This window comes from Falco cherrug, chromosome 12 (genome assembly GCF_023634085.1).
Source record: "Falco cherrug isolate bFalChe1 chromosome 12, bFalChe1.pri, whole genome shotgun sequence".
NCBI lineage: Eukaryota > Metazoa > Chordata > Aves > Falconiformes > Falconidae > Falco > Falco cherrug.
This window is the reverse complement of record NC_073708.1, coordinates 14,125,087-14,150,680: the sequence shown is the minus strand read 5'-3', so window position 1 is coordinate 14,150,680 and position 25,594 is coordinate 14,125,087. Positions and strand designations below refer to the sequence as shown.

General features: G+C 38.8%; 1 protein-coding gene across 5 annotated transcripts; it reads left to right on the top strand.

The window, feature by feature from the left end:
- The first annotated feature begins 459 nt into the window (after nt 1-459).
- SLC35A3 (solute carrier family 35 member A3) lies at nt 460-24,765 on the top strand. Of its 5 annotated transcripts, XM_055724172.1 has the most exons (9): nt 460-677; nt 10,245-10,365; nt 12,762-12,960; nt 13,857-14,011; nt 14,094-14,216; nt 15,343-15,514; nt 18,683-18,801; nt 19,316-19,449; nt 21,691-24,765. In XM_055724172.1, the coding sequence occupies exons 3-9, from the start codon at nt 12,774-12,776 to the stop codon at nt 21,779-21,781; spliced, it is 981 nt and encodes a 326-aa protein (XP_055580147.1). In that variant the 5' UTR covers nt 460-677; nt 10,245-10,365; nt 12,762-12,773; the 3' UTR covers nt 21,782-24,765. The 5 variants fall into 5 exon arrangements, with proteins under 5 accessions (XP_055580147.1, XP_027653731.2, XP_055580148.1 ...); XM_027797930.2 differs by lacking the exon at nt 10,245-10,365 and having other exon boundaries at nt 462-677; XM_055724173.1 differs by lacking the exons at nt 460-677; nt 10,245-10,365 and adding an exon at nt 8,760-9,712.
- The last annotated feature ends 829 nt before the right edge of the window (nt 24,766-25,594 follow it).

Here is a 25,594-nt window from a genome sequence, read left to right as displayed (position 1 = left end):
GTTTACAGTTGTACCTGAAGCGTGTTTCCACTGAAGTTCTGTTGCCACCTGCAGAGGCAGGGCTGCTGTGCCCCCAGCCCCCCCCCCAGCGGGCGGTACCGCGGCCGGGGGCGCTGCCCAGGCACGGGCAGCCGGCGCTTTAGCACAGGCACCAAGGTGCGGTGGGAGCTCTACATCTTAATCCGAACTCGCCTTGCATTTCTTTAATAAATTTATCGCGGATTTCACACGGAATGCGAGCGTCGCTCGCTGCAGCGCTGCCGGGCTCACGGCTTCTCCCGGTGACCCGCCCCCGCCTCCGCCCCATGCCGGCAGGGCCCCGCGGGCGGGCGGGGGCGGCGGGCCGGGTGCCTCCCCCCTCCAGAAGGGCCCCCGTCCGCACGTACCCGCCCCGCGGGCCCTGCCCGCCCCGCGCCGCCGTTCCCGGCCCCGCAGCCCTGCCCACCCCCCCTATGAGAGGCGGCCCGCCCGCTGCCGGAGCGCCAGGCTGCCGCTGGCCCGGGCCCGTGACGGGCGGGGCGCGCCGGTCGCCGCGGCCCTGGGAACGGAGCGGGCGGGGCCGCGGCTGCAGCCGGAGCCTTTGCGGGACGGGACCGCGGCACCCGGAAACAGCGGGTGGCTGGTGGGAGCCGAGCCGGCAGTGAGGGGCGAGCTGGGCCGCCGGCCGGGTGCTGCAGGTGGGAGGCCCGGGCCGGCAGCGGGAGGAGCGGGGCCGGGGCTGTGGGCGAGGGACGAGGCCTTTGGTGTGGGAGGGGGAGACGTCTGGGGTTGGCGGGCGTGGAGGGAGGCGAGTCTGTGCGAGCGGGCTGGGGGAGGGCGGTGCGGGGCTGAGGGGATGCTGAGGGGAATGCCCGTGAGTGGAGCGGCCTGGGGCAGAGGGAGGGGCGCGGGTACGGGGCGGGGGGCAGCTCTGAAGTTGGGAAGGGGTTCGGAGCTGGCGAGCGGCTGTGTCATTGCTGCGAAGGTTGTGACTCACTCGCTGGGTTTCTCCTCAGCGCCGGAGCGGCCGGCGCCCTGCTGGGGAGGTGCTGTACCTGGTGTAGTGCTGCACGTGAAGTTAGCAGAAATGCACACTTTATACGTGTTTTCATGGCGTCACGGTTCCGTACAGCGTTTTTGAAATGAGAAATGCTCTAGCAGCGCAAAGCTTATGGATTAAGTCAGAAAACCACAAGGTGCAGAGGTGGTGAATGTAGTAAGGTAGTACGTGTTGTGAAATAGACTGGAAAGTAAAAGATAAAGACCAAAAGGTGCTCCAAGTTGTTTCATTTTATTGAACCCTATAAACTATATTTTAAATTAGAGTGAGGAAGACTGGGATACCAGAGAAAAGATTTTTGAGTGGATTGTGTGGAGAGGACTGAGACTGCTTTCTGCAACGGGGGGATATGTTATTTGGAACATAAAGGACATATGCAATGGACCTGTCAAAAACTGAGTGAGCACCATAGCAGGAAGCTTGTCTGTCATTGTGGCCTCTACACAGGAGGGCTGGGATCAAAGGTAACCCTTGCTTCTCAAAGAATGTTTGTGCAGACTGACAGAAGGGGTTTTGGAATGAACGTGAGGTGATGGACTGCTGCTCCCAAAATCCGTGGGGTTGCCTGTCTCCATAGGCACTGCGCTTGACTCATCTGAACACTTTGTGGACTGAGCTGAGCCTGACCTGTTCAACTCCTCTGTTAAGGCAGGACCTACCCCACAAAAAATGTTGCTGTGTAAATAATTTGCTAGAGTAGACTCTAGGTCTGTGATGTGTGGTTTTCTTTCGTAAAAGAATAAGCAACATTAGATTTCTTTAGAGGCTGCAGGGTGAGTTTGAGAGAGGTGTGATAGTTGTGGGTAAACTGATTTACAATAACCTCTTCCTTTAGAAACTGTAGCTTATGATTTCCTTGCATGTGGTCAGGTGCTGAGAGAGCTTTGAAAATTACAGTTCTGGGAGATAAGGATCCAATGGTTTGGAATGCATGACATTCCAGTTTGTAGAAGTAGAATGCGTAGCAAAAATACTGGTTTTGGGAAAGGCTGTGGTGGTAGTAAGTACAAATTTGCTTTATCTAGAGCAATGTATTGTTAGAAGTGACTCTGTCTTTAACAATCCTACAGGCTGCCTACACAGCCTGATTCCTTATGCTAGTTATGCTGCTGTTTGTCGTAACAAGAAAAAGCCTGGGATCATCTGAACCAGGTACCTAGGGAAATCAAATCACATGTGTCTGCTTAAAACATTTCCAGATTTGGGAGTGTTATGTGAGAGCAACACATACTTGATCTTTGGGATAGGCTTGCTAGATATGGAGTTATTCCTCCCTTATTCTTGAATTGTTTGCCACCTGGGCTTATTCTTCATCAGTTACTTCAGTTTATACTCGTGTGCATGCTGCTCGCACAGGGGCAGTGCTTTCATTGGAACTTAGGAGGCTGCACAGCTGGATCACATCAATAGAGGGTGTCCCTGGAGGGGAGGAGAGACTAAGATCTATACCTCTTAGAATCTAGCATAATAATGTAAGACGGTTAGGAGTTCAGGATTTTCCCATTGAATTTTTGAACATTCTTGTCTTATATTCATACCCCTTCAGTACGCTCTTCAGCTGTTTTATTGGTAGTTACTAGCTTTCTGCAACAAGTGTCTACAGCTTTATTTTCACTGTAGTACCTAGTTTGTGTTACTCTACTCAAACTAGGTCACCTTGACTGGGGTGGTTGCATTGTCTCGAGCACCCAGAATTGATTCATAAATAGTGTGAAGTGAAAGCTGTAGCTGAACCCCAGCTGTGTTCAATGTTCAGTCTTTAAGTACCTTAAGCTCCTTCATCAGCTTGATAATCTGCAGGAGTTGCATTTGGGCAGTGCTTCAGTTCATGGCGTGGCACTCCTGTGTGCTTGAAGAGGTATGGGCATTTGAATGAAAACTGAGAACCAAATACCTCCTTGCTCACAGAATCTGAATGTGACTACTAGGATCTTTCTATACAGTGATCTATACAATGAATGCAGTGTATGTACTATTTGAAAAAGAGAGAGGCAGTTAGGGCAGGTTGTGTCAAATTTCTATGCTGGCAAGCAGAGTTTGGCTTAGGGGCTGTTATGTCAATATAAAACTATTGCGCTACTGTGTACGTAGTTGAAAGCTTCATCTTACAAGAAATACTGGTGTTAGATTTAGCTCAGTGAGGGCCTGAATTTCCTGAACACTGAATATTCATACTCAGTATGTGATTTCTTTAACGTTAATCAAACCAAATTCTCATCAGTCAAAGAAATCTTATCTTTAGGTTCTTAGGGTTGGTGTGAAGGGGGTGGGATGGGCTTAAAGGCTATTTAGCCACAAATTTCACATTTAAGACTCACCGTGCCCAGCTTCTGTCTGATACATAGATTAGAATGGTGATTTTTTCCCCCCCCACAAAAGAAAACAAACACACAACCTTTATGAGGTCATAAAAGAAAGTCAGCAGTGTTACATTCCCTTTCTGCTAGGTTTTCTGTCAACCTGTAAGAAAATCTTACCCGAGTCCCAAGCGGTTTATAGCATTCTCTGAAATTAGATGTTAGTTAATAGGTAATTGCATTGCCTGTGTTAGACTTGGTGGAATTTCCTGGTTGGGTGATAGACTAATGAATGACTGATAAAGCCTCCACTATCCCTGGCAAAAAACTAGGTGTCTGGAGCAAAGCTGAGAAGAAATCATTGGTTGGTCTCTAGCAGTTACAGTTTAATGTGTAACTGCTCTGTGCATAAGTGTACTTCACAGTGCTGAAAAGCCTCTGCATGATTTTAAAAAGGCCAAACGTTGTGGATTAACCCCAGCCATCAACTTAAGCCCCACGCAGCTGCTTGCTTACTCTTCCCTGGTGGGATGAGATTGAGAATCAGAAGGGTAAAAGTAAGAAAACTCATGGGTTGAGATAAAGACAGTTTCATAGGTAAAGTAAAAGCCACGCATGCAAGCAAAGCAAACCAAGGAATTAATTCACTATTTCCCATCGGCAGCCATATCCAGAAAAGCAGGGCTCCATCATGCCTAACAGTTAATTGGGAAGACAAAATGCCATAATTCCGAATATCCCCTCCTTCCCCCAGCTGTATATTCTGAGCATGACATTATACGGTATGCAGTACCCCTTTGGTCAGTTGGGGTCAGTTGTCCCGGTTGTGTCCCCTCCCAAATTCTTGTGCACCCCCAGCCTACTCGCTGGTGGGGTGGTGTGAGAAGCAGGAGAAGCCTTGACTGTAAGCACTGTTCAGCAGTAACTAAACCATCTCTGTATTATTAACACTGTTTTCAGCACAAATCCAAAAGGTAGCCCCATACCAGCTACTACGAAGAAAATTAGCTCTATCCTAGCCAAAGACAGCACACCAAGGTAGGGTCGGGGTATGGAGCTAGATGATGTTGCAGCAGCAAGGTCCACCAGTTTTCTACTGTGTTGTGCGTGATATCCTTGTTATGAAAATATTCTTTGAATGCAGTGATGTTTTTATTTTTCACCAGTTAAGAATTTTTTAAATGTAAATGGAGAAATTGGAAATATTGCCCAAAGGAAAGCTTCACTTGAAAAAATCTTTGTTACTCAGTTTCTCCTGGAAGAGTAAGGAAAAAACTGTGCTAGAGGATTTGCTTTTAATGTGCTTCTGAAGAAGAATACAAGCTCTAAGAAAAACATTACTTATTTTTTCCAAACGGTACTTAATACTTTTTGTATCCAGCAGGAAGAGTGAGTAACAAACTGAAAAGCAAAAGGAAGAGCAAGATAAGTTTTAAAATTAAGTGATTTGCAGTGGTTTATTTGGGAAGTGCCATGTACTTGGGGAGGAACAGCTGACAAGTATAGGTAGCTTATGAGAGGGAACAAAGAGGAAACCTGTATCAAGTATGAGGAAGATGGAAGACATTAATAGTGACATTTTAAAGTGAGAAATACAAGATTTAAAATTATTAGAAATGTTTATAACAAAAAAAAATACACAAACATGAAGGATTACATACTGGGGGGGGGGGGGGGGGGGGAGAAAGAAATGCATTGTTAAATGATAGCAGTCTGAATTTGGCAGTTAAAATATTTGTATGTACTTAGAATCCTGTTCATAACCCAGTTCAGCAGCCCTAGATTTGGAAAGGCCTGCTCACCCTCAGTACTGTCAGGAATATTTATCATAGAATCATAGAATGTTCTGAGTTGGAAGGGACCGTTAGAGATCATCTAGTTCCAACCCCCCTGCCATGGGCAGGGTATGCATTTGCTAGGTCAGGTTGCTCAAAGCCCTGACCAACCTGACTTTTAACGCTAACAGAGCTTCCCTAACTGCTCTGGGCAGCCTGTTCCAGTGTCTCCCTACCCTCATCATAGACGATTTCTTCCTTACATCCAATCAAAATCTACCCTTTTTTAGTTTAAAACCATTGCCACTTGTCCTGATACTACAGACCCTGGTAAAAAGTCTCTCTCTTTCTTAAAAGCTCTCTTTATGTATTGAATAGGCCTCAATAAGGTGTCCCTGGAGCCACCTTTTCTCCAGTCTGAACAACCCCAACTCTCTCAGCCTTTCTTCACAGGAGAGGTGCTCCATGCCTCTGATCATTTTTATGGCCCTCCTCAGGACCCATTTTAACATGGCCATGTCTGTCTTGTACTGGGGGCCCCAGATCTGGATGTGGTACTCCAGGTGGGGAGTCCCATGAGAGCAGAGTAAAGGGGGAGAATTGCCTCCCTGGACCTGCTGGCCATGTTTCTTTTGATGCAGCCCAGGATATGGTTGGCTTTCTGGGCTGCAAGTGCACATTGCCAACTCCTGTCCAATTTTTCATCCACCAGTACCCCAAGACCTTCTCAGCAGGGCTGCTCTCAATCCATTCATCTCCCAGTCTGTATTGGTATTGGATATTGCCCTGGCCCATGTCCAAGACCTTGCACTTGGCCTTGTTGAACTGTATGAATTTCCTTCCATCCATTTATTTCTATACATAAACTATTTGTTGTATTAGATACTGCTTTTGGTAAAAAGAAGGCTACATTTAGTCCAATATAAAGAAGATTTACGGAACAGAACTTTCCCCTGAGGAATGTAGTTGTGTTATAGAAGGATCATGTTACTTGTGTGTTAGCCAGCTCAGGAAAGAGGGCAGCGTACATGTGAAAGCTTAGAAGGAGTTGTTATAAAAATAGGTACTTCAGGTTCTGTGAGCTAGCTCTCACTCCACCTTCCAATTGTGCTTTTCCTCTCTGTTGCTAGCTTATTGTATTTGTATAGGTGTAGTGTTAGCACTGGATTCACATTTCTATACACATAAAAAACCACAATCCTGTTTCTTTAATCTGCCATCCTGATTTCAAAGCACATGCCCAGGAAGTGTCCAATGTGTTCCACTGGAATGAAATAGTGTACTTTACTTTGCACTCTGTTTTTCCTTCTCTAAGGCAGCCTCAGTCAGTGTTTATTTTCTGGCAGATCCCAGACACAGAACTTGGTGTACTGTCCCACAAACTGCCTTTTGCAGTTTTAAGAAGCCGGTTGTCTGTTTCTGTTTGGCTTTGTATTTTAACTAATGTTCAAGTGCCTTTTGTTTGGTTAAGCAGTCCTAAACTCATTATTCATAAAATGGAATAAAAGCTAGCAATAGCAATAACTCCTGTACCTTGGCTTTTTACTTTAAAAGACCGTCAAAAGTGAAAGAATTTCACAGCTAGGCTGGAAGGAATGCAATTCACATAATGCCATCACTGTGGAAGATTGGAAGCATAATAGTAATTAATTTTATTTGAAATTTAACTTTCCCTGTGACAGAGTAGGGAGGAGTAAAGAAATGGTTGCCAGTAGAAGTTACTTTTATGTCAAGTTTTTTGCTAAATGGGCAGAAATTAATACAAGCATTAACCCTGTAGCCTGTCGGAAGGGCCTCGTTTCACCATTTTCTGTTACTCTTCATGTATTTATTTTTGATGTGGTGCATCCCCAGGCCATCACCTAGGAAGGCCTTTGCTTTTGTGCCTGTGTAGAATCCTAGGCTGTGCCAGTGAGGTGTAAATTGTAGGATGGGAGCCTAAACCAGTGGTAAATTTTATCTTCCCTCTGTCACTTGTTTCTCTCATTTTATCTGAGTGGACTTGTTCTGAAGTTGTGCCAGTGGTAAGTGGGACATGGACGTTGATTTATAGACATCACATCGTGACCATAGGTACCTCAAAACTGTTTTAAGTGACTACTTAATCGTGTCTTACAGTGAGAGGAGCTAAGTACCTGCAACTCATTGACTATAATGTAGCCTGTCACATCTGTTACTTGGTGCTAATTGCATGCGTGACTTTTACTGTGGAGTTCTCAGACATTTTACAGAGAGTGTGTTGTTATTTTCATCTGTGAATTTAACCTGCCTTTTTGTGATGTGAATTACTGAGATTCATTGTTAACCGGGTTTTTGTTGTTGTTGTGTTAGCTACTTTTTGAGATAGTGTTGGGTGCTTAGGGTTTTTTGGATGCTGATTTCTTTTTTTCAAGTTTTCTCGAATATTCTTTTGAAGTTTCAGAAATGTCATTAAAATTAAATTTAATGAATATAATAAAAAGTAAACCAGCTGCAGTGACTGTAAGAAAAGCTTTCTTAGTAATTCAGGCTGAATTAATGAAATATAATGCAGATTACTGGATAGTTTGGGATACTGAAAGAACTTTCAGTATAATTGAGGCAGGAGAAATGCATAGTCAAATAAATGAAATTTGAATCATTTGTGCATGAACTATCATCTTTCTTACTTATAAAATAATATGTGAAAATGTAGGACACCCCACCCTGAAAACTTCAATGAATCTAAAACATGCTAAACAATTAGATACTTGATGCTAGATGAAGTGGAATCTTAACAGTTTAGTGCTCACTTTATCTTAATATATTTGTGTCAGCATGGTGTGAAATTTTGGGAGTGCCTGGATCTGTGGAATTGCCCCTGCTCTTTTGTTCTTGCAGATGGTTAGGCCATGCTTGCTGGAAGGATCTCCATAATGTGCACTATAACTCCAACCATCTTTGGAAAATGGTGTCAAGACAGTCTCTAGTCTCTTGATTTTAACTAAGGAGTATTTTTAAATAAATAAGTCACTTTTCATTCTAGACCTCTCTTTTTTTTTTAGTGTTTTAGATACCTCAAAGCAAAGTAATCCTGTCAGATTTTGAGACCTCTTGCAAACTCAAGAATAGAATAAATTAATAAACTAATCCTTAGTTTTGCACAAGATTCTGTAACTGTAGATATTTAGCAGCTGAGAAGCTCAGAAGTTTATACCATCAGATCTTTAAAAGACAAAATCTTAAGGTTAAGAAAAGTCCTGTAATCATCATCTTGTTGCTCATGTAGCAAATCCTGATTAATATTAGTGAGTTTTGTTAAAAATGGGTAGAGGAAAATAAATATATGTGGTACATCTGCTGTTCATTAAGTTAAATTGATTATGTTCCCTTTGACCTAATGTAGTTCATCTGCAAACGTTAGAATTTACCAGTATTTTAAGAGGGAAAGTGTGGGGCTGATATAAAAGTAAAATGTAAAGTATGAAATTTTAGCCTGTGGTGGATTAATTACTAAGGAAGATGAAAATCAACAAATTGTTCATTTTGTCTGAATGAATATTATGAAATGGAAATAAGTGATTTCCCACTTTGTCTGTTCAAAGAAGGAAGCAGATTATTTTTATTTTGCAGACTTTGCAGAGTATGATGCTTTGAGCTGAAGGTATTATTCCCTGTATAGATTGTTTGTTTTGTTTTCTGAGTCTGTAAAACCTTTCCAGTGTCCTCTTCATTTCTACTTTTTAGGGGAACAACTCTTCACATTGTAGCCATCTGCATGTTACCTACCTGTGTGTACTTAAGTTGAATGTTACATGACCATAAATACCGTCTTGGCTTACTGCATGTTGACTTAATGTACAGACCTGGCTTTAACCTCTTCCCCTGCCTTCCATATTGCTGGCTGTAGGGTGTGTCTACATGGTATACTGGATAAACTCCATAGAAATTATTTACTTTCTTTCCTAGACAAACGAAAGAACAATGAGCCTAGTCACAGAGGTAACGGATGTGCTAGGCTACATTACAGTCACCGACTTGCAGGCACTTAGCACCTCTCACTGGAAGATACAGTTCAAAAGTCACCAAGTTAATGTGACCACTCACAATTCCAGTCTGAATTAGCAAACCTGAATCAGGCTTTTGGAACAGACCCATCCTGCAGAGTACTGAGTAGTCTGTCCAAAGCTCAGTAAAAAAATTTTAAGCCTGATGGTAACTCTGTAGAGGAAATGCATTGGGAACTTTCGTTTCATTATGGGTTTAAGATGATCAAAGTGCGGGCTGTTACTGAAGACAGTTGTTCATTTAGTATGTGACTGCACGGTCTATTGCCATGAGGGTAGCAGGAACTTATGGCTAGAGGAGACTGATTACACCTCTGGTAGTAATCTGTAAATCGAAACCTGCTGTGAAACTGCAGCTGAAGACAGTTCAACTGTGTGAAGTTCAGTATTTGGCTCCTTTTCCGGATCCATCCCCCAGTTTGCACAGTTGTATGAACTGGTATGCAGTTCTCTTAAAAGGAAGGAAGAGGGGCCAGAAGAGGTGATAAGATACTGTGTGTGCTCAGCAGAGGGTGGTTATTTTGTTGGCATACATAGTTTCAGGACTCTAGTTCCTGCTCCGTGAACCAACTATTTGTAAGTACACCACGAAACTTTACACACTTGTTCTCTACAAGCCTGTCTTGCTGACCGCTGACAGGACAACTTTTAACAAATATCCTTATTTTGGCTATCACACTGGATACTTGAAGTCCATTTTGTGTGAATTTTGGAAACTCTGAAACTGCTTTAGTGAATTATGGTAAATAAATGTTTCCTGCGTATTTTTGAGACACATTTTTGGGGGAAAGTTCCCTTTTTTTACCATGATTACTAATGAAAACAAGACTGTAGTTCAAGATAATATTGTGGTATGTATTCCTTCTGGCTTTGCTGATGGGCTTATTAAAGTCTTGTGCTTGTTGGTATGTTTTCATGCTGAATGCTTTGATACTTGCTCATAAACAAGGTATTGGTGATTTACTTTTAAAATTACAGTTTAAGCTGCTTAGTAAATAGATGGTTGTACTTCAGCAAGAAATTAATGTGAATGTTATTTTCTGATATTGTGCCCTATTTTAAAGGTTAAGGAATTTTGAATGTTTGTAAAACCTTTGTCACTTCACAGGCTCCCAGAATGCAGAAATTTGGGTTCAAGTTCAGGAGAGATGTTGTGTTCCCATTATCTGTATTTTGTTCAGAAGCGTTTTGAAAACTGAAAACCAGAAAGTTTAAAAACTTATTTATCTGTAAGTGTGCTTGCATGAAATTTAGTGTTGTTCATTTTAGCAATAGATTGCTCTTTGTGTTTTCAGATTGTCAGGTCTCCATACTAAAAAATGAGGTAGATGGAAAAGGTGGAAGAAATGGTTTGTGCAAGTTGGCTTACATGAATGTGCATTTTGAAATATTAGTTTTTTCCAGTACCTAGGCAGACCTTTCTATGTTGTTCAGTTTTGTATTTTCTCTCAGTGGATTAGGTTTTTTTTCTTTGCCTTCTGCTCCCTCTATCTTGTCTATGCTGGTGGTATTTCTCCAGAGAGTATGATCTCTGACCTTGCATGTCCCCTCTTCATCCCTACATGGGAACTGTTCTTCTGTTTCTACTCTTTGTTCTCACCTGTAGCAAATCTATTGTTCAAATTTGTTCCTCTTTGACAAACCGATCTTCTCCATTTTGTTGTTGGGGATGCGTAATTCCACAGTTAACATCCTTATGTGAAGGGTTATTATTCCACCAGAACCTGTGGAAAAAATTAGCAAATCTTGAATGTGGTCTGCAGCTTTCTTCTGCTTTGTTCTTTACGTTTGTCTGATTTATATAAATAAAGTGCAGTTGCATCTTTATTATTTGTTTCTTCAGCAAGTTAAATGAGATCATAGGTCATTCAAAAGATTCTTCTGTTAAGATTCCTTAAAGGAATCCTTGTGTATTTCTTCCTCAGTTTCTGACTCCTGATATCTTTTTCTTCCTCCTTTGCCAATATGCTTTTACAGATATTTTTACAGCCATATGAATCTTGAGGTAAACAATTTTGTTTTGTAGGATACAAGTATGTACTTCATCTCTCTGTGGCTGTTGGCAATTCATACTTGTTTGCAGGTTACTGCAATGTCTCTGAAGAATCCATGCCATATAGGTATTAATTTGACTTTGTATACTTGACCGGAAAAAAAAAAAATCTATTAACGCTTAGAGGCAAGATAAAGACAAGTCAAAAATGTTTGAATAGCACAGCTCTCCAGATCTCTGAAAAAATAGTAATGAAAGGTGTTATGAAATGCATCTTGGGTGAGAGAAATGCAGTCAGCAGGAAACAGCTTCAGTTTGAGCTGCAAATATTTAGAGGTAGCAGCACATCCTTCAGCACTGTGTACAAAACTAGGTAGTTAATGCGTCAAAAATCGTGTGCCTGTAGGTGTAAAACATGCATAGGGGCAGCTGTGGCATATGTATCCATAAGCATAGACTGCTTATGCCATCTCTAGACTTCTAAAAGTGAGAACCGCTCTGTTGTCTAGACTTGTTACTGGTTTTCTTTCACTTGAAGACGTACTTGTTAACTTTTAATTACTGATTTGATTTTATTTTGGCATTGTAGAACACTGCTTTTTTTTTAATACATGGGCAGTGAAGGCAGTAGTTGTTATTTTTTTATAGAAAGCATTAATTTCTGTGCATATGGATGTATAATAGCAGTGATGCATTTTTAAATTTCCTTGTAATGTATTTTGCTTGCAAAATGAGAATTGCTTTCTCTGTTAGTCTCCTACACTGAATTAATGCTTTAATTAGTGACAAAAGGCAAAGCTTGGTGAAATTTCATGGTAGGGATGAGGATGATACACCTTTACAGTGAGGTTTGTGAGAGTCAGTGCGGCATGAGGAAGTAGGTGCAGTCACCTAGTCATCTGTATTCAACTAATTTTTTTCTGAGCAGGATAATCAGCAGGACATGTTTAGTGCTGTCCCCCCTGCAGCTCCTCCATCCCATGTCTTCCTATCCCACCCTGCTTTCCGACAACTCTCCTTTTCCTTCAGTGTCAGGCACGCATCTCATTTTCATTTACAGCAGCCCAACCATCAGCCTGTCTTGTGCTGGAGCTGTGTCAGCTGGCAAGGCAGAGACTGTAACCTGAAAAACTTTGGACAGGTGGAAGAACAGGAAGATCTCCTCATGCTGGGAATAGCTCATTGCAGCCAGGGTAGTGGGCATTCTGCAGTACCACAGCGTGGGGCTTTTTTGCTTTGAAAATACCTTCTGAGCCTTCTCATGCATAAGGAAATACATCATTGGTTTAACTTGGGAGATTTCTTCTGTGAAACCAGTTATCGGAAAGCTAATTGCCAGTTGGTAGTCCTTTATTATTATTACAGATAAGATATACTTCATTTCTCTATTAGTTATCATTTCTCCTAATATTCTGATATGCCTCCCTGTTTGTAATCATGTATTTGAAAAACATTTTTCAAGTGTTAATCTCCTTTTTCATTCTAAATATTGGATTAGGTTTGTCGTTTTCCATTGGCTGAACTCCCTGCATAACTTTTTTTAATATGCTGATTCCCAAGTGAAACATCTACCTGCAATATCACCTTCTAAGCCTGGGTTTCGAAGTTGTTTGGTTTTTTTTTCTGTTTCAGAAAAGTCAAGAAATGTCTACCAATTTAAAATACCTTTCCCTGGGCATCCTGGTTTTCCAAACCACAAGTTTAGTCTTGACCATGCGTTATTCTCGGACACTGAAAGAAGAAGGACCTCGTTACTTATCCTCTACTGCAGTAGTTATTGCTGAACTTCTGAAGATTTTGGCCTGCGTTCTATTGGTCTACAAAGACAGCAGTATGTGTCAAATCTTGCACCAAGTAATTTTCCTAATCAATATGCTGTATTGTAGTGGCAACTGCAAAGCAGCCATGTGAGTACAGGCATACAACAAAGCTTTTTCCTTCTCCTCATGTAAGAAATAGTCTTGGAAGGACCTAATCATACTTCACTCCTCAACACATGATACAAGATATTGTGCATTTGTTGAAGAGAGTTCTCTTTAAAGAATGGGGATACTGAGGAATGCAAGGATAAATTTTCTACTAACAGCCTGAAGCTTGTGTTTGCTCAGGCATTTTAATGAATTTATATGTAGAAGTAGGAAAAAATGAAAAGCTTTTAAGTGTTCAAAGCATGAATGATAATTTAGAAGACTATAATAAACAGCAGATGTAGAAGTGAGGAATCAGTTTCATTATTACAGGAAGAAGCACAGTTTTAAGCTCAAAAAAGTATAATCAGATTTACTTTAGTTCTGATTTTGTAAATTTTATACTGAATTTATCCAGTTCCTTGACATATAGGTTTGATCTTCAACGGCTTAAAAATGTCATTGTATATCGTAAATATTGATGACTCTGTAGGCTCTAAATGTGCACTTTTTAGGTGATGCTCTTTAATATGTCATCTTCAAATATTGATGTCTTTCGATAAATTTTACCTAAATTATTTTGAATAATTGTTCTATTTCTGATATTCCAGGCTATAGGAAGACACTTTGCAGCCTTTTTTTCCTTGCATATATGAGGCTCATGAAGGTCTTGATTGGTAGCAGTGATAGCTGTAAAAAGGGGGCAACAGTCTTTAAGAACAGAACATTGCTATCTCCTCCTTTTCTCTTTTTTTTTTTTTTTTTCTTCCCTACTCTCCTTTTAGTGAATGTCTATTTCTTTTATTGTTTCTTTGGGTAGAGTGCAATTTACGGACTCTGAACAGAGTGCTACATGATGAAATCCTTAATAAGCCCATGGAAACTCTTAAACTTGCTATTCCTTCAGGAATATATACTCTTCAAAATAACTTGCTGTATGTAGCATTGTCAAACCTAGATGCAGCCACATACCAGGTACTGTGCATTTGAATTTCTCTGTGAGTTTCAAATAAACCCTATAAATTATGTGGTAGTAACTGTTTCTGGGTTCTTCTAGGTTACATATCAACTGAAAATTCTTACAACAGCGTTGTTTTCTGTGTCCATGTTGAGCAAGAAACTGGGTGTGTACCAGTGGCTTTCATTAGTAATATTGATGACAGGAGTGGCATTTGTGCAGGTAAATATTTAACAGGTAGTTTGTATTTGTTTAATGTGTTTACTCAAGGAACATGGATTTCTATACTGATTTTACAGCTTTCAGATTGTACCAGCTGTACACGAGCACCAGCATATGGTCAGGAACTATGAATCACAACTGGCCAGGGCTAGAGGACACCAGAAATGGTTCAAAGGCAGAAGATGACACGTCTTTTGTGCCCCAGTGCTCTACTGTAGAATGTGACAGGGCATGTGGAGCAACCTGCAAATAACAGCGATAGCAGTATTTATCAGCACACTTCTTCAGACATCAGGGATCCATAGGTGTTCTGTGCCACCACAGTCCTGCTGCTTGTCTTGTGATATGGTTGCAGCATGGCAAATTTACTTAAACTTTTTCAGGAGGCAAACTTGGCCTCTGTTCTAAATAGTGCAGGTACAGGGGTTTGTAGTTTTCAGAAGTTAGGATCATGGGATAAGAGATTATTCTAAGAATTTTTAGCAGATTTGAGTACATCTTAGAAATATATTTTTTTTTTAACGTAAGGATTTTAGGTTTTGTAGAATTTTAATAATTAAAAATGAGAGCAAAACATTCTGGCAGTAATTAACAGACTCGTCAGTATGCTTTTGTCTATCGCATTGCATTTATTTGTTAGCATTAGATATATTGCAGGATTTAGCTTCATAAATTTCAGCTTGTTTTAGTTGTCTGCATAATCACTGAAGAGGGGCACATGCAAAAGAAAATTAACCCCGTCTTAAAGACAGCTGGTGTTGGTGTAAGTGGTTTTCTAACTGTGCTTGTACTTGTAACTAACTGTCAGGTGTAAAAAGTCGGTAACTGTGAATGGCCATGATAAGTCATGCTGGGATTCAGAAACAGTTCCAGCTTATAAAAAATAAATCCTGGACCTGCTTAAGTTGATAGGTATCCTCCCAGTTCAGGCACAATTTTAATCCTTACAAATATGTAGCAAGAATATTTGCAGTCTTTTAAAAGTATTTATGGTGCAAAATAGAAAACTTTACAAGCATGTAATTGTGTTTAGTAACATACTGTTGCTAGAAAACAAATGTGCATTTTATAGATGTTCATGACTTGATTTTATCGGTGAATTTTGTATAACTGTTTTTACATCCAGTGGCCTTCAGACTCTCAAGCAACAGCTGCTAAGGAACATTCAGCAGGATCTCAGTTTGTAGGCCTGGTCGCAGTTCTGATAGCGTGCTTTTCTAGTGGATTTGCTGGGGTTTATTTTGAGAAAATTTTAAAGGAAACTAAGCAGTCTGTGTGGATCAGAAACATTCAGCTTGGTAAGTTTAATACTAGTCATCTCTTAGAGACACTACGTTTTGAAGAATTAAGATAAAAATGCAAAATATATATAAAAAAATAAAAAAATATCACCAATGTTTTAGTATTCTGCACCAAGAGCAGAAAATCTGCTAGGTAGAATTTTAGCAGTTGCTTTCTGATCTCAGCCTAGTTCTTGATTTAACTTAAACAGTCTCTGTTAAGTTTGTACACAATCTGTCGGTTGAATTGGTATTTAGGATTTTCTAAAGAGTGTTACCTTATGCAGGATTCTGTGTATCCCCTGTGTTTACAAATTACTGTCTTTTGCGCTAATTCATAAGATCTGATAAATGAAAAAGGTATTCCCTTTTCCTTTTTTCCCCCCTCTTTTTTTAGAAAATATAGGAACCTTAAAACAAAATATGTTTCTTAGTCAATGTCTTGAGATGTTTTAAAATTAACTTTTTTTTTCTCCTGTGTCTGGATAGGCAGTTTTTATTGGTTGGCACTTTTAATACAAAAAAAACCTGCTTTGTTCGTGAATAAAGTTGAGATAATTTATTATTATTATTTCAGTACAAAGGTCAGTTTGTTTTAGTTGTCTGTATAACCACTGGAGAGGGGCATACACAAAACCCAGTTCATCTTAACTATGATAATGCCCTTACCTATTACGCACTTATCAGTAAGAGAATACCTTCTATTTCCAAAGTAGTTCTGGGTCTTCTAGACCCTAGATATTGATGGTGACAGAGTTGATCCATTTTCCTGAATGAGTTTTCCCTTGCTTCAAAGCAGTCTTGTCCAGTTTATAGGGTTGGAAATGGACATCAGCAATATCTTTCTGTTCCAGTTTTGCAACAGAAACAAAACTTATTGTTGGAGTTGCCCTTCTTTCTCTAAAGGGATCCTTCTAGTCTTCACATGTAGACAATAATTATTTATTGCATATTTCAATAAATGCTTTCAACAGAATTTGAACTTCCCAGCACCTTAGAACAGATTCTTGATCAAATCTACAGTACTGTAGAATTAAGTCATGAGGATGATTTTGGCGCTGTGGACTGAGTCTGGTAGAATGTAATGAAGTCCCATAAAAAAAAGAGATGTTGTTTTTTTGTAATTAGATAGTTGGTCGAAAATTGGTATGGTCAAAAATGTCTGAAGACAAGCAATGTTTTTTCCTTTCTTTTCCTGTTGGTGTGTTTTAATTAGAAATAGTTTCACTTAAAAATGCAGAACTGCATTTGGTTGTATTTTAGTATTTTTACATGTCCATAATGTTTTAAAGCTTGAGGATAGAGAAGGGGATCAAACCCTGTACTTACTATCTGCTAGTATTTGTTGAAATTGTGTATATTAAAACTAGGTTTTCTTGAACAAGGTGAAGGGGATACAACAGGAAGGGTTATGTTGGGGAATTTTGGAGGCAGAGAATGGTGGGTAGCTGGGGCTGGATCCAAAATTTAAGGTAGGATTTGGCACTCTGGTTAGAGCTACAATGTAAAATCCATTGCGAAGGAAAGCTGATTATTATTACTCTCAATTTCCATACTAGAAGCACTTTGGTGGGCAACGATGCAGATATCTGAAACAATTTCCAATTAAAACATTCATAATTTTTGAAAAATCAGTGATCGCTTCCAAAACATTCTTGAGATTTTTCTACATTGTGCAAAAGAATGTATGAAAACAAATGAGTTTGCTGGTTTGATAGTTGGCTTGATCGTATATTGAATATTCCAGTAATTGCTTTGTGAAAACAGTGAGATCAGTGTAGCCTGCATCTAAACACAAACTGTTCCAAGGTAATGAATGACTAGGACTGTGCTATATGAAGACATAAATGTCTGATAACAGTAGTGAGAATCTAATCACCTGATTTACTCATATATTTATTTATTGTCAGTGAGCTTAATTTGCCTCTATACAAAAAATCAGTAGAGTATGTTTTCAGTTCAAAAATGAAGGGGTTTTTTTTTCATGTTTTCTGATACAGCTTTTGGAAAGTATTTAAAACATCACAATTTCAAAAATACATTACTGTATCCTTTCTGCAAGTGCAAGATAGTTGCCCACTTAAGACATTGTATCATTCAGGAGCAAGTCAGTCATAATCAAGAGCTTTGAAATAGAGCTTTTCTTAAAACACAGACAACAAAAAATGTGTATCCAACCTGATTTTCATCATCATATCCATAGAGAATTATTAGAACTGTAGAAAAAATTGGAAAATATATTTGCATAATTGTTGAAAAATCAGTTTTAAATGCATACTAGTATCATATTAGGGATGTATGAATAGTTGATTGTATTTATTTTAGCAGATCAATTGGAAAATAGAAGTAATTGGTTTAATCTGAATGAAACCTGATTTTTTAATCGTGTCTACAAAAAGAATTCTTTCTTGTCAAACAGAAGGTTTTATTTTGTTCAAAACGATGCCACTCTTTTCAGATGCAAAGAAATGTGGTGAAAATACAGGTAATCTTTTCATAGAAAAGGAATGGAAAAAATGTTTCCCCCTTTCCTGCTCAGGACTGGAGCCTGCATCAGTCACAGAGGTGCTTGCATTACTTCCATGCCTGAAGGGGATGAGGAAAAGTTTCCCGTTCCATAGAAGAACACTATACTCACCAAATCCCGAACTCGTTAATCTCATGTCATTTTCTTCTGACATTAATTCTCTACTAGTAAACATTCATTGGAATTGAGACTGGTTCAGAAGAATCCCACTTCTAAGATCCTTGTCTGAATTGGTGAACTGCCAAGTTCTGCTGTTGCTATGTCAGAGACCAGTTCCTCCACTGAATGTTGTCCCTGTTTTCCTCTCCAGGTTATAGTGTGACTTCAGCCTTCGGTCACGATTAGTTTCAGGAGAACTGAAATTGTGTTTAAGTGAACTTTGCTGTAGGCCGTAAACAAAAATCACCCCATCCCAGTAGAAAGCAATGGAAGATCAGTATGTACGAATATCCTAACAGAAACAGACAAAACTTGTTATAAGTGTGGAAAAGGACTTTTAAAAGAGAAATCTTTCTGAACTGATTTGCATTTGAACATGTGATGGTATTGCAAGTGGTAGTCCTATTTTAAAATCAGAAATATGTGAGCAGTCCTTGAGGACAAGGAACCTGTTTGCATGTTTTTCACCTGAAGTTTTTAAATCAATCTTGTACTTTCAGGATTTTTTGGTAGCATATTTGGACTGATGGGTGTATACATTTATGATGGAGAACAACTGTCAAAGAATGGATTTTTTCAAGGATACAATAAACTTACTTGGGTAGTTGTTGTTCTGCAGGTGAGATACCTTGTATCACGTGTTTCTGTGAAGGCACTTGGGATTTACTCTTCTGTAAATGACTGGGGAAACTAATGGGTGTCATTGAAGCTACTGAGAATTCTATAGTCAAAAGTGAGATCTATCGCTATCAGAGTAAACCTCTAAATAAAAATCTGCAAAGTATATAGAAAGTATATGACTAAGTATTGTGCAACATAAAAGCGTGCAAGCGTTATTTCTTTTGCAATGTTAAAAAAAAAATTATATATGTGTCCTTCCTCCTGTGGCTAAAAATGTATAGTACAAGTGTTGCCACTAATTTAATAATGGTAATATGATCAGCAAATTCTTTAATGAGGAAAGAACAATAACTCCAATATTATTTATGTTCAACAGTAACATCCATAACAGAAAATAAATGCAATGCTCCTAAACATAGACAAAAGCTTTTCCTAAAGTAAAAGCATGTTGTTAAAATAGACGCCCTCAGTGGAATGACCAGATTGCAAATCCAAACCTCAATATTTTTCAGGCACTTGGAGGGCTGGTAATTGCTGCTGTTATAAAATATGCGGACAACATTTTAAAGGGATTCGCAACTTCTCTCTCTATTATACTGTCAACATTGATCTCCTATTTCTGGCTGCAAGATTTTGTCCCTACAAGGTAAGAATTACTTTGCATGTATGCTGGAATTAAAAAAAAAAAAAAAGTTGAAAACATAATGCTTACCAGGTGAAACTGCAAAAGTAAATTAAAAAACCCCAACATTCCAAGCAGCACTTTCAGAATGTTTAGATAGAGCTTGCAGATAAAAGTTTAGTTTCATAACATACCATTTTTTCAGTATAGTTGGGCAAGATTAAGTTTTCTGTGAGGTGTACATACACACACACAGAGGTGAGGAATAACTGAATCTCATGTCTTGGCCTTTGACAAACCACTGACACAAACCTGGCAGGCTGTTTTAGTTCGCTGCCCCTTTCTCTTCTTTCCCTCCCCGTGCCCAGCAGTGCCCCACAGCAGCCAGTCTGCACACGGCTGGCTCCGGGGCAGTGTCCTGGCACGGGACTGGCCTCCTGCCTCCTCCTCAGCCTCCTCCTGGACAGGGCTTCCACGAGCCATCGCACTGCAGGAGGAGTTATGGCTGAACCATGATAGCAGTGGTAACCTTTCTATACCGGTTTTCAACCAGTCTCAAAACATTCTCTAAAAGAGCTAGCGGCAGTCACACACATGTGAAAGTTGCGCTGCAGCAATTAGTTGCTTCAGGACACCCAGAAGCCCAAAGGCAATATTTATTAGTGAAAGCGCGCATCCAAGGGTGAGAGAAAAATGCTTGCTGTGTGCTTCTAGGCGCAGCGCACTGTGTCGTCATGTTCTGTGAATCGGATCTTAGTAGTGCTGTGCGCTGCAGGTTTTGTTCTGAACAGAGCTTGTCTTGGCAGTGCACGTTAATGTATGGACTGTAGAAGTGAAATTCCAGCTTTCAGATACATTAATAGGATTTTTCTTAGAATGAACCTACACTCCTCACATATGTTACACGTACTTATAGCGTAAAAATATTTTGAAGAATATTTTTATATTCTTCAATGTATTGAATTGAATACAATTATATATAAAAATTGTATCAGATATGAAAATTGTATCTGATACAAAGAAACATCTTTTAATCTAAAAGCAGTATTTGCAATATTAGCAGGACTTTGCTTAAACGCTCAAAAAAAAGGAAGTGTAACAACTGTTTAGGCTTAAGAAGTGGAGGACATTGAACTTGAATTATGAGTAGCCCTGTACTTGTCCTATTAAAACAAATTTATGAAGTGGTTTAAGAATTTCTGTATGCTGAAATGGAAAATTAATAAGTAACTTACTGGCTTCTGCAAACATGGTGAAAATGGAAACAGTGGTAAATAATTAAACGAGATGGAGCTAACTAGCAGCATGTTGAACTTGAAGCCATCTCATTTAATAGAACTTGATTAACTTGACTTAATCAATCTTTAGTACCTTGCTTATGCCAACTGAATTTATTTGAACTGAAACTGCATAATTGTTTCTGTCACTTCAACAAACACTTTTGATTGGGATAATAGATGTAAAGTACTTAAGTGCTTGAATGTGTTACAGTGGATCGTGTCCAGAAATAGGCTAACTGTATTCTCTGAAGGATTATCCTGACATGCGCCACAGTTTTTTTAGCATTTGGTACAGAAGATCAAATTGTCAACATTGTCATGTCTTTATGACAAGGTTCTCTTTCTAAAATGTGTACTGATTGTCTGTTGGCTTTGGATATTTTGTTTCAGACTTGTAACTATAAAAACAACTTGAAAGGCCCATATATACAAAAGATGCCTGTATTATCTTTTCCTTACATAAATCTTTATGTATCTGCCAAAAATCAGATTATACTGATTTGCAAACTGGTTCTTGGGCAGCAGTAATTTGTTTTGACATAAGTTTTGGACTTCAAAGTGAACACAACTCTGACAACGTGATGCTTGTAAGATGTTGAAAGTGGCTGGGTAACCACGGTAGTTGCATTTCTTTAGCTTCTGCTTGCATTTCGCACAGAGCTTTAGGCAAGAGAAAAAAGAAAAAAAAAGATTGATTTGATAAGTTTTGACAATTATTCCATGAAACTATAACTTTCATTTTCAGAATAGGTCAGTATGATACAATACTTTTGGCTGTAAGTTTCTTATTTTGATTTCTTCCTGCATCCTTCTATAATACATATGCTCAAATTATTTTGTTCTTCATAAATCGGATGAATATAGTTTATCTTTGTGTGTTCCCACAGGAAAAATTTCCTTTCTTTAATTGTATTACGTAAATAAAATTGCATCAACTAAAATGAGCTTTTTTTTTTTCCCCCCACCCCATCTCTATTCTATTCAGCGTCTTTTTCTTCGGAGCCGTCCTTGTAATAGCAGCTACTTTCCTATATGGTTATGATCCCAAACCTGCAGGAAATCCCATTAAGGCATAGCAGACTTCCTCATCAACCTGCTTCTCAAGATCATGCGTTGGGGGCCTTGCTAACAATGGCATGTGGAAGGTGTCATTGTGCGCTGCAAGGAAAGGATTACTACCCTGAACCTATTGAAGAAATGCTTATGAGTAGTTTTGACCAGCCAGAGGGGTTAAAGGTGGATGATGATACTGTCTGTAACTGATTTAAAAAACAAAAAAACAAACAAAAAAAAAAAGCGGGGAATGCCCAGTGCAACTTGCTAATAAAAACTTGAAAGGAACAAAAAGTTTCCAAGAAACTGCAATTAGGAATGTTTACAGCTTTGACTGGGATTGCATCAAAAAAATTTACTGTATTGACTGCTGCAGAAGTATATCCTATGCACTCTTTAAAAGAGCACATGACAACATTGTCAGATTGTATGTTTTTGCAATTTGACTATATTTAATATTGGTAAATATGTTTTTAACTGTCTATTTACATGAAGTCAGCTGAATACACATCGTAGTTCTGAAGTGATGGTTCTAATTATGTATTCCTTATTAAAACTGTGAAGATTGAAGTATGATTGAAAGACACTTTCACAATATCAAATATTTTTATATTTTGAGGGCTGTTTTAATAACAGAAATCTGTTATTAAAGTATATTATAATTCTGTTGCTTATATAAAACTGTTGTATGAATGTTAACATTCTCACCTAAGTACAGAAAGGGAGAAATTCAGAGTGAAAGCTGGAAATCTGTGTTGATACTCCAACCTTCATCAGGGTAGCCTGTAGTTTTCCAATAGATACACTAACTCTGTGAACACAGGCTGGAGGTTGCTGCACTAACCTGCTACTAAGAGTAGAGTTATGATGGAGTGCTTGCTCAGATGTAATGTCCATTCTTTTTATTTTTATTGATTACAGATCAACTTTTTGGTAGAACCCTTAAAGTAGTTTTTATGCTTTAGGTATCCTCTGAGGTTTTTTTTAATCACAACTTGAAAAAAAAAAAAAAAAAGGAAAAAAAAAAGCCCATAATAAACATTTTAAATGCATTATTGTTGTCTGTAACAGCTCCATCTGGAGCTATTATGGTATATCATCTGTATACTGTACTGTACTTGATTACAGAGGTGTTTTTTAAATAAGTGTTGTTTACTCATGAACTCTCCAAGGCTTTTTCAGTACATTTCTATGTAATGGCTTACTTAGAGATTGTTTTTTATTATTTTTACTGTTTTGTTCTGGGAGTCCTTGAGCCAACAGACCAAAATGGGTTCTCTGGAGCTATTCAGTCTAGTAGTGGAATCACTTTAATAGGAAACATAATGAAAAAGTAATTAATTGTGCAATAGGTAAATATAAAAGCATGCTGTTCTTCTGACTTAAACCAAAAAAAAAAACCAACTTCACAAAGAAACCTAGGTGCAATTAGAACTTTGATCAGTTAGACTGTTAAGAACACTTCACTTGTTGAAGTATTTGCATATAGGCAGAAACACCAAAAAAAGAAATGCCAGAACTTACAAACAAAAAAAGCTGTCTTGTTTTCAGGGGACCTATTCACAATAGATATTAATGTAGAGTGACGACTTACCCACGTGTTACACTTGTAAAGGTACACATTTATACAAAAACACATCGGTAGTCCCTTACCTGTAGAATGGCAAGTGGTAAAAATGTACAGGTTTTTTTTCCCCCACATTACGCACTTTCTCGCTTCTGTTTTGTGCTAGTGAACACGTTTTTAAGAGAGAAGCGGTTTAAAATGTTTACCGACGTACCTCATCCTCTTTTCTACGTTTTAGTGGTGGATTGACAAGGAGAATCTGTAAGAGTGCTCTGAGATATTTTTTTTAATGATGTAAGTGGAAAAGAAAAAATTCCACTTACATCAGCCAAATAAAAATAGTGTTTTCCTTCTATTGGCAATGACAGGGATATCAACGTTTTGTTTTATTTATTGCATCAGAGCAAGGCATTAAAGAAATTTCAGAGTTAACGCAAAGGGCTTGCTAAGCATTGTGAACTGTGAATCTATGCCAGCATGCCATAACTGCAGAAGCTGTGCTACTTGCTAGTCAAAACAATCTCGTACTACCCTTAAATTGGCATTCGCTGTTAATATTGAATGTTTTACCTATAACACTTAATGTGGCAAAATCTTTGAAAAATTACCTTTAGTCATTTCGCCACTGAAATACAACGTGAGGTAAGATGTATGCTTGGAACGGCGGCTCGCAGCATCGCTTAGTGTAGAACGGGGAATGCATGACTGAAATGATTGAGATGTGTTGGTAGTAATACCTGAATTGGGGTTTAGCCTGCACGATAATGCTTCGGATTCCGTGAATGCCAGTAGTGGAAATGTTCAGGTGATGTTATCGGTTACTTCCTTGAGGAATTTCTCCAAAAAACATAAGCAGCAGATTGCACAGGAAGGGACCAAATAGGCCAAATAAAACTCCAGCAATGTGGTGAGTGTTACGTGTAACCCAGTTTTAATATTTCAGGTGCACCTGTCAATATTTGTTAATAAGGATTAGTTTAAAGGAAAGAACAGGAATGTGTGCTCTTTGCTTTTGAATAGGATGTCATACAGCTCTGGAAAACAATGTATCTACTATGCTAAGGAACAGTAACTCCTGTCCATAGAGCAGTGACATGCTCTTCCCTGCTTTCACTTGACGGTTCCCTTATGTTTTTCAGTAGCAGGATAGAACTCTTTGTGCGCTGGTTGCTGTAAAGGAAATAGAAATTTGCATTTTTAGCTGTCTTTCCTTAGCCCTTGAACAGGAGAAGGAAGGATTCTTGTCTGAAGCTCTTCAGGCTGAAAAGCATTATTCTAGAGAGAGGGAAGACGGCATGCCTTTCTTAAGAACAGAAGGGATTTGAGGAGGGTTTACTGATTTCTGAAACCTTTGCAATCTGAGAGCATATGCACGTTTTCACACTGAGATACTGTTGTATCTGGATTTTAAAAATTAAAAAAAAAAAAAAAAACAAAAAACCAAGCTGTTTTAAGTCTATAACTCATTAACTAACCAAAGAAGCATAGCTAGCACAGAGCATTGGGGAGTAGGTAGGGTGTAGTGTGCTTTGAGTTTGCCCAAAAGCAATCTGTAGGTGTCTAACTTTCTGAAAATAAACCTTTCTGAACTGTTTTTCTGACTTATAGGCAATGGATTTGTTAGTTTAATTGTACATTTAGAAGGCTAACCTATACTTAGCAGAATTTTATTTAAATATTTATAAAGTTATAGCTAGATATTTATTTGCAATAACTTGAATTATGTGATTTTTTTTTTTTTTTGAGACCTGCATAATGGGAGTACTAGTATTTATTGAATACTTGGATATTTGGTAGTTTTATTTGAAGAATCTCTGGGATACGTGATAAATGGTCAAATAACAATAAACTTAGAACTGTCTTCAAAGCAAAATAAATCAGTAGTTCAGTGGTGAAAAATCTTGAGTCTAATAAAGAAAGATAAACTTTTTTTTAAACACTGTATTTCTGTGCTATCCACAAGTGCCCAATCTTTTTTCTCAAAGAATTCAGATAATTTTATAGTTCTATTCAACTTCTCTGTTTTAGATAAACTATAAGAAACTTCCCTTTTTGTTTGCTTTAATAATGGGTAAATTAATGTTCTGGATCTGGCTTCTACAGGATAACACCTTGGGTTTTTTACTGTAACTTTTTTAGAAACTGTTGTTTTACTTTTCCTCAAAAAAAAGTCTTATTTTGGTGGCATGTGCTTGTGTTGCAGTTATTCATACAGTCCTCTCAGATTTTTAGACATACATAATTGGTTTTTGTTCCTAACATTTTTATG

What these genes read in the sequence shown, in the direction of transcription:
- SLC35A3 (XM_055724171.1), top strand. Translation starts at nt 9,943, where the DNA reads ATGATTACTAATGAAAACAAGACTGTAGTTCAAGATAATATTGTG. An exon ending in ATTGGTCTACAAAGACAGCA is followed by an intron (nt 12,961 to 13,856) that starts GTATGTGTCAAA and finishes TTCTTTGGGTAG; the next exon opens with AGTGCAATTTACGGACTCTG. An exon ending in GATCAGAAACATTCAGCTTG is followed by an intron (nt 15,515 to 18,682) that starts GTAAGTTTAATA and finishes TTGTACTTTCAG; the next exon opens with GATTTTTTGGTAGCATATTT.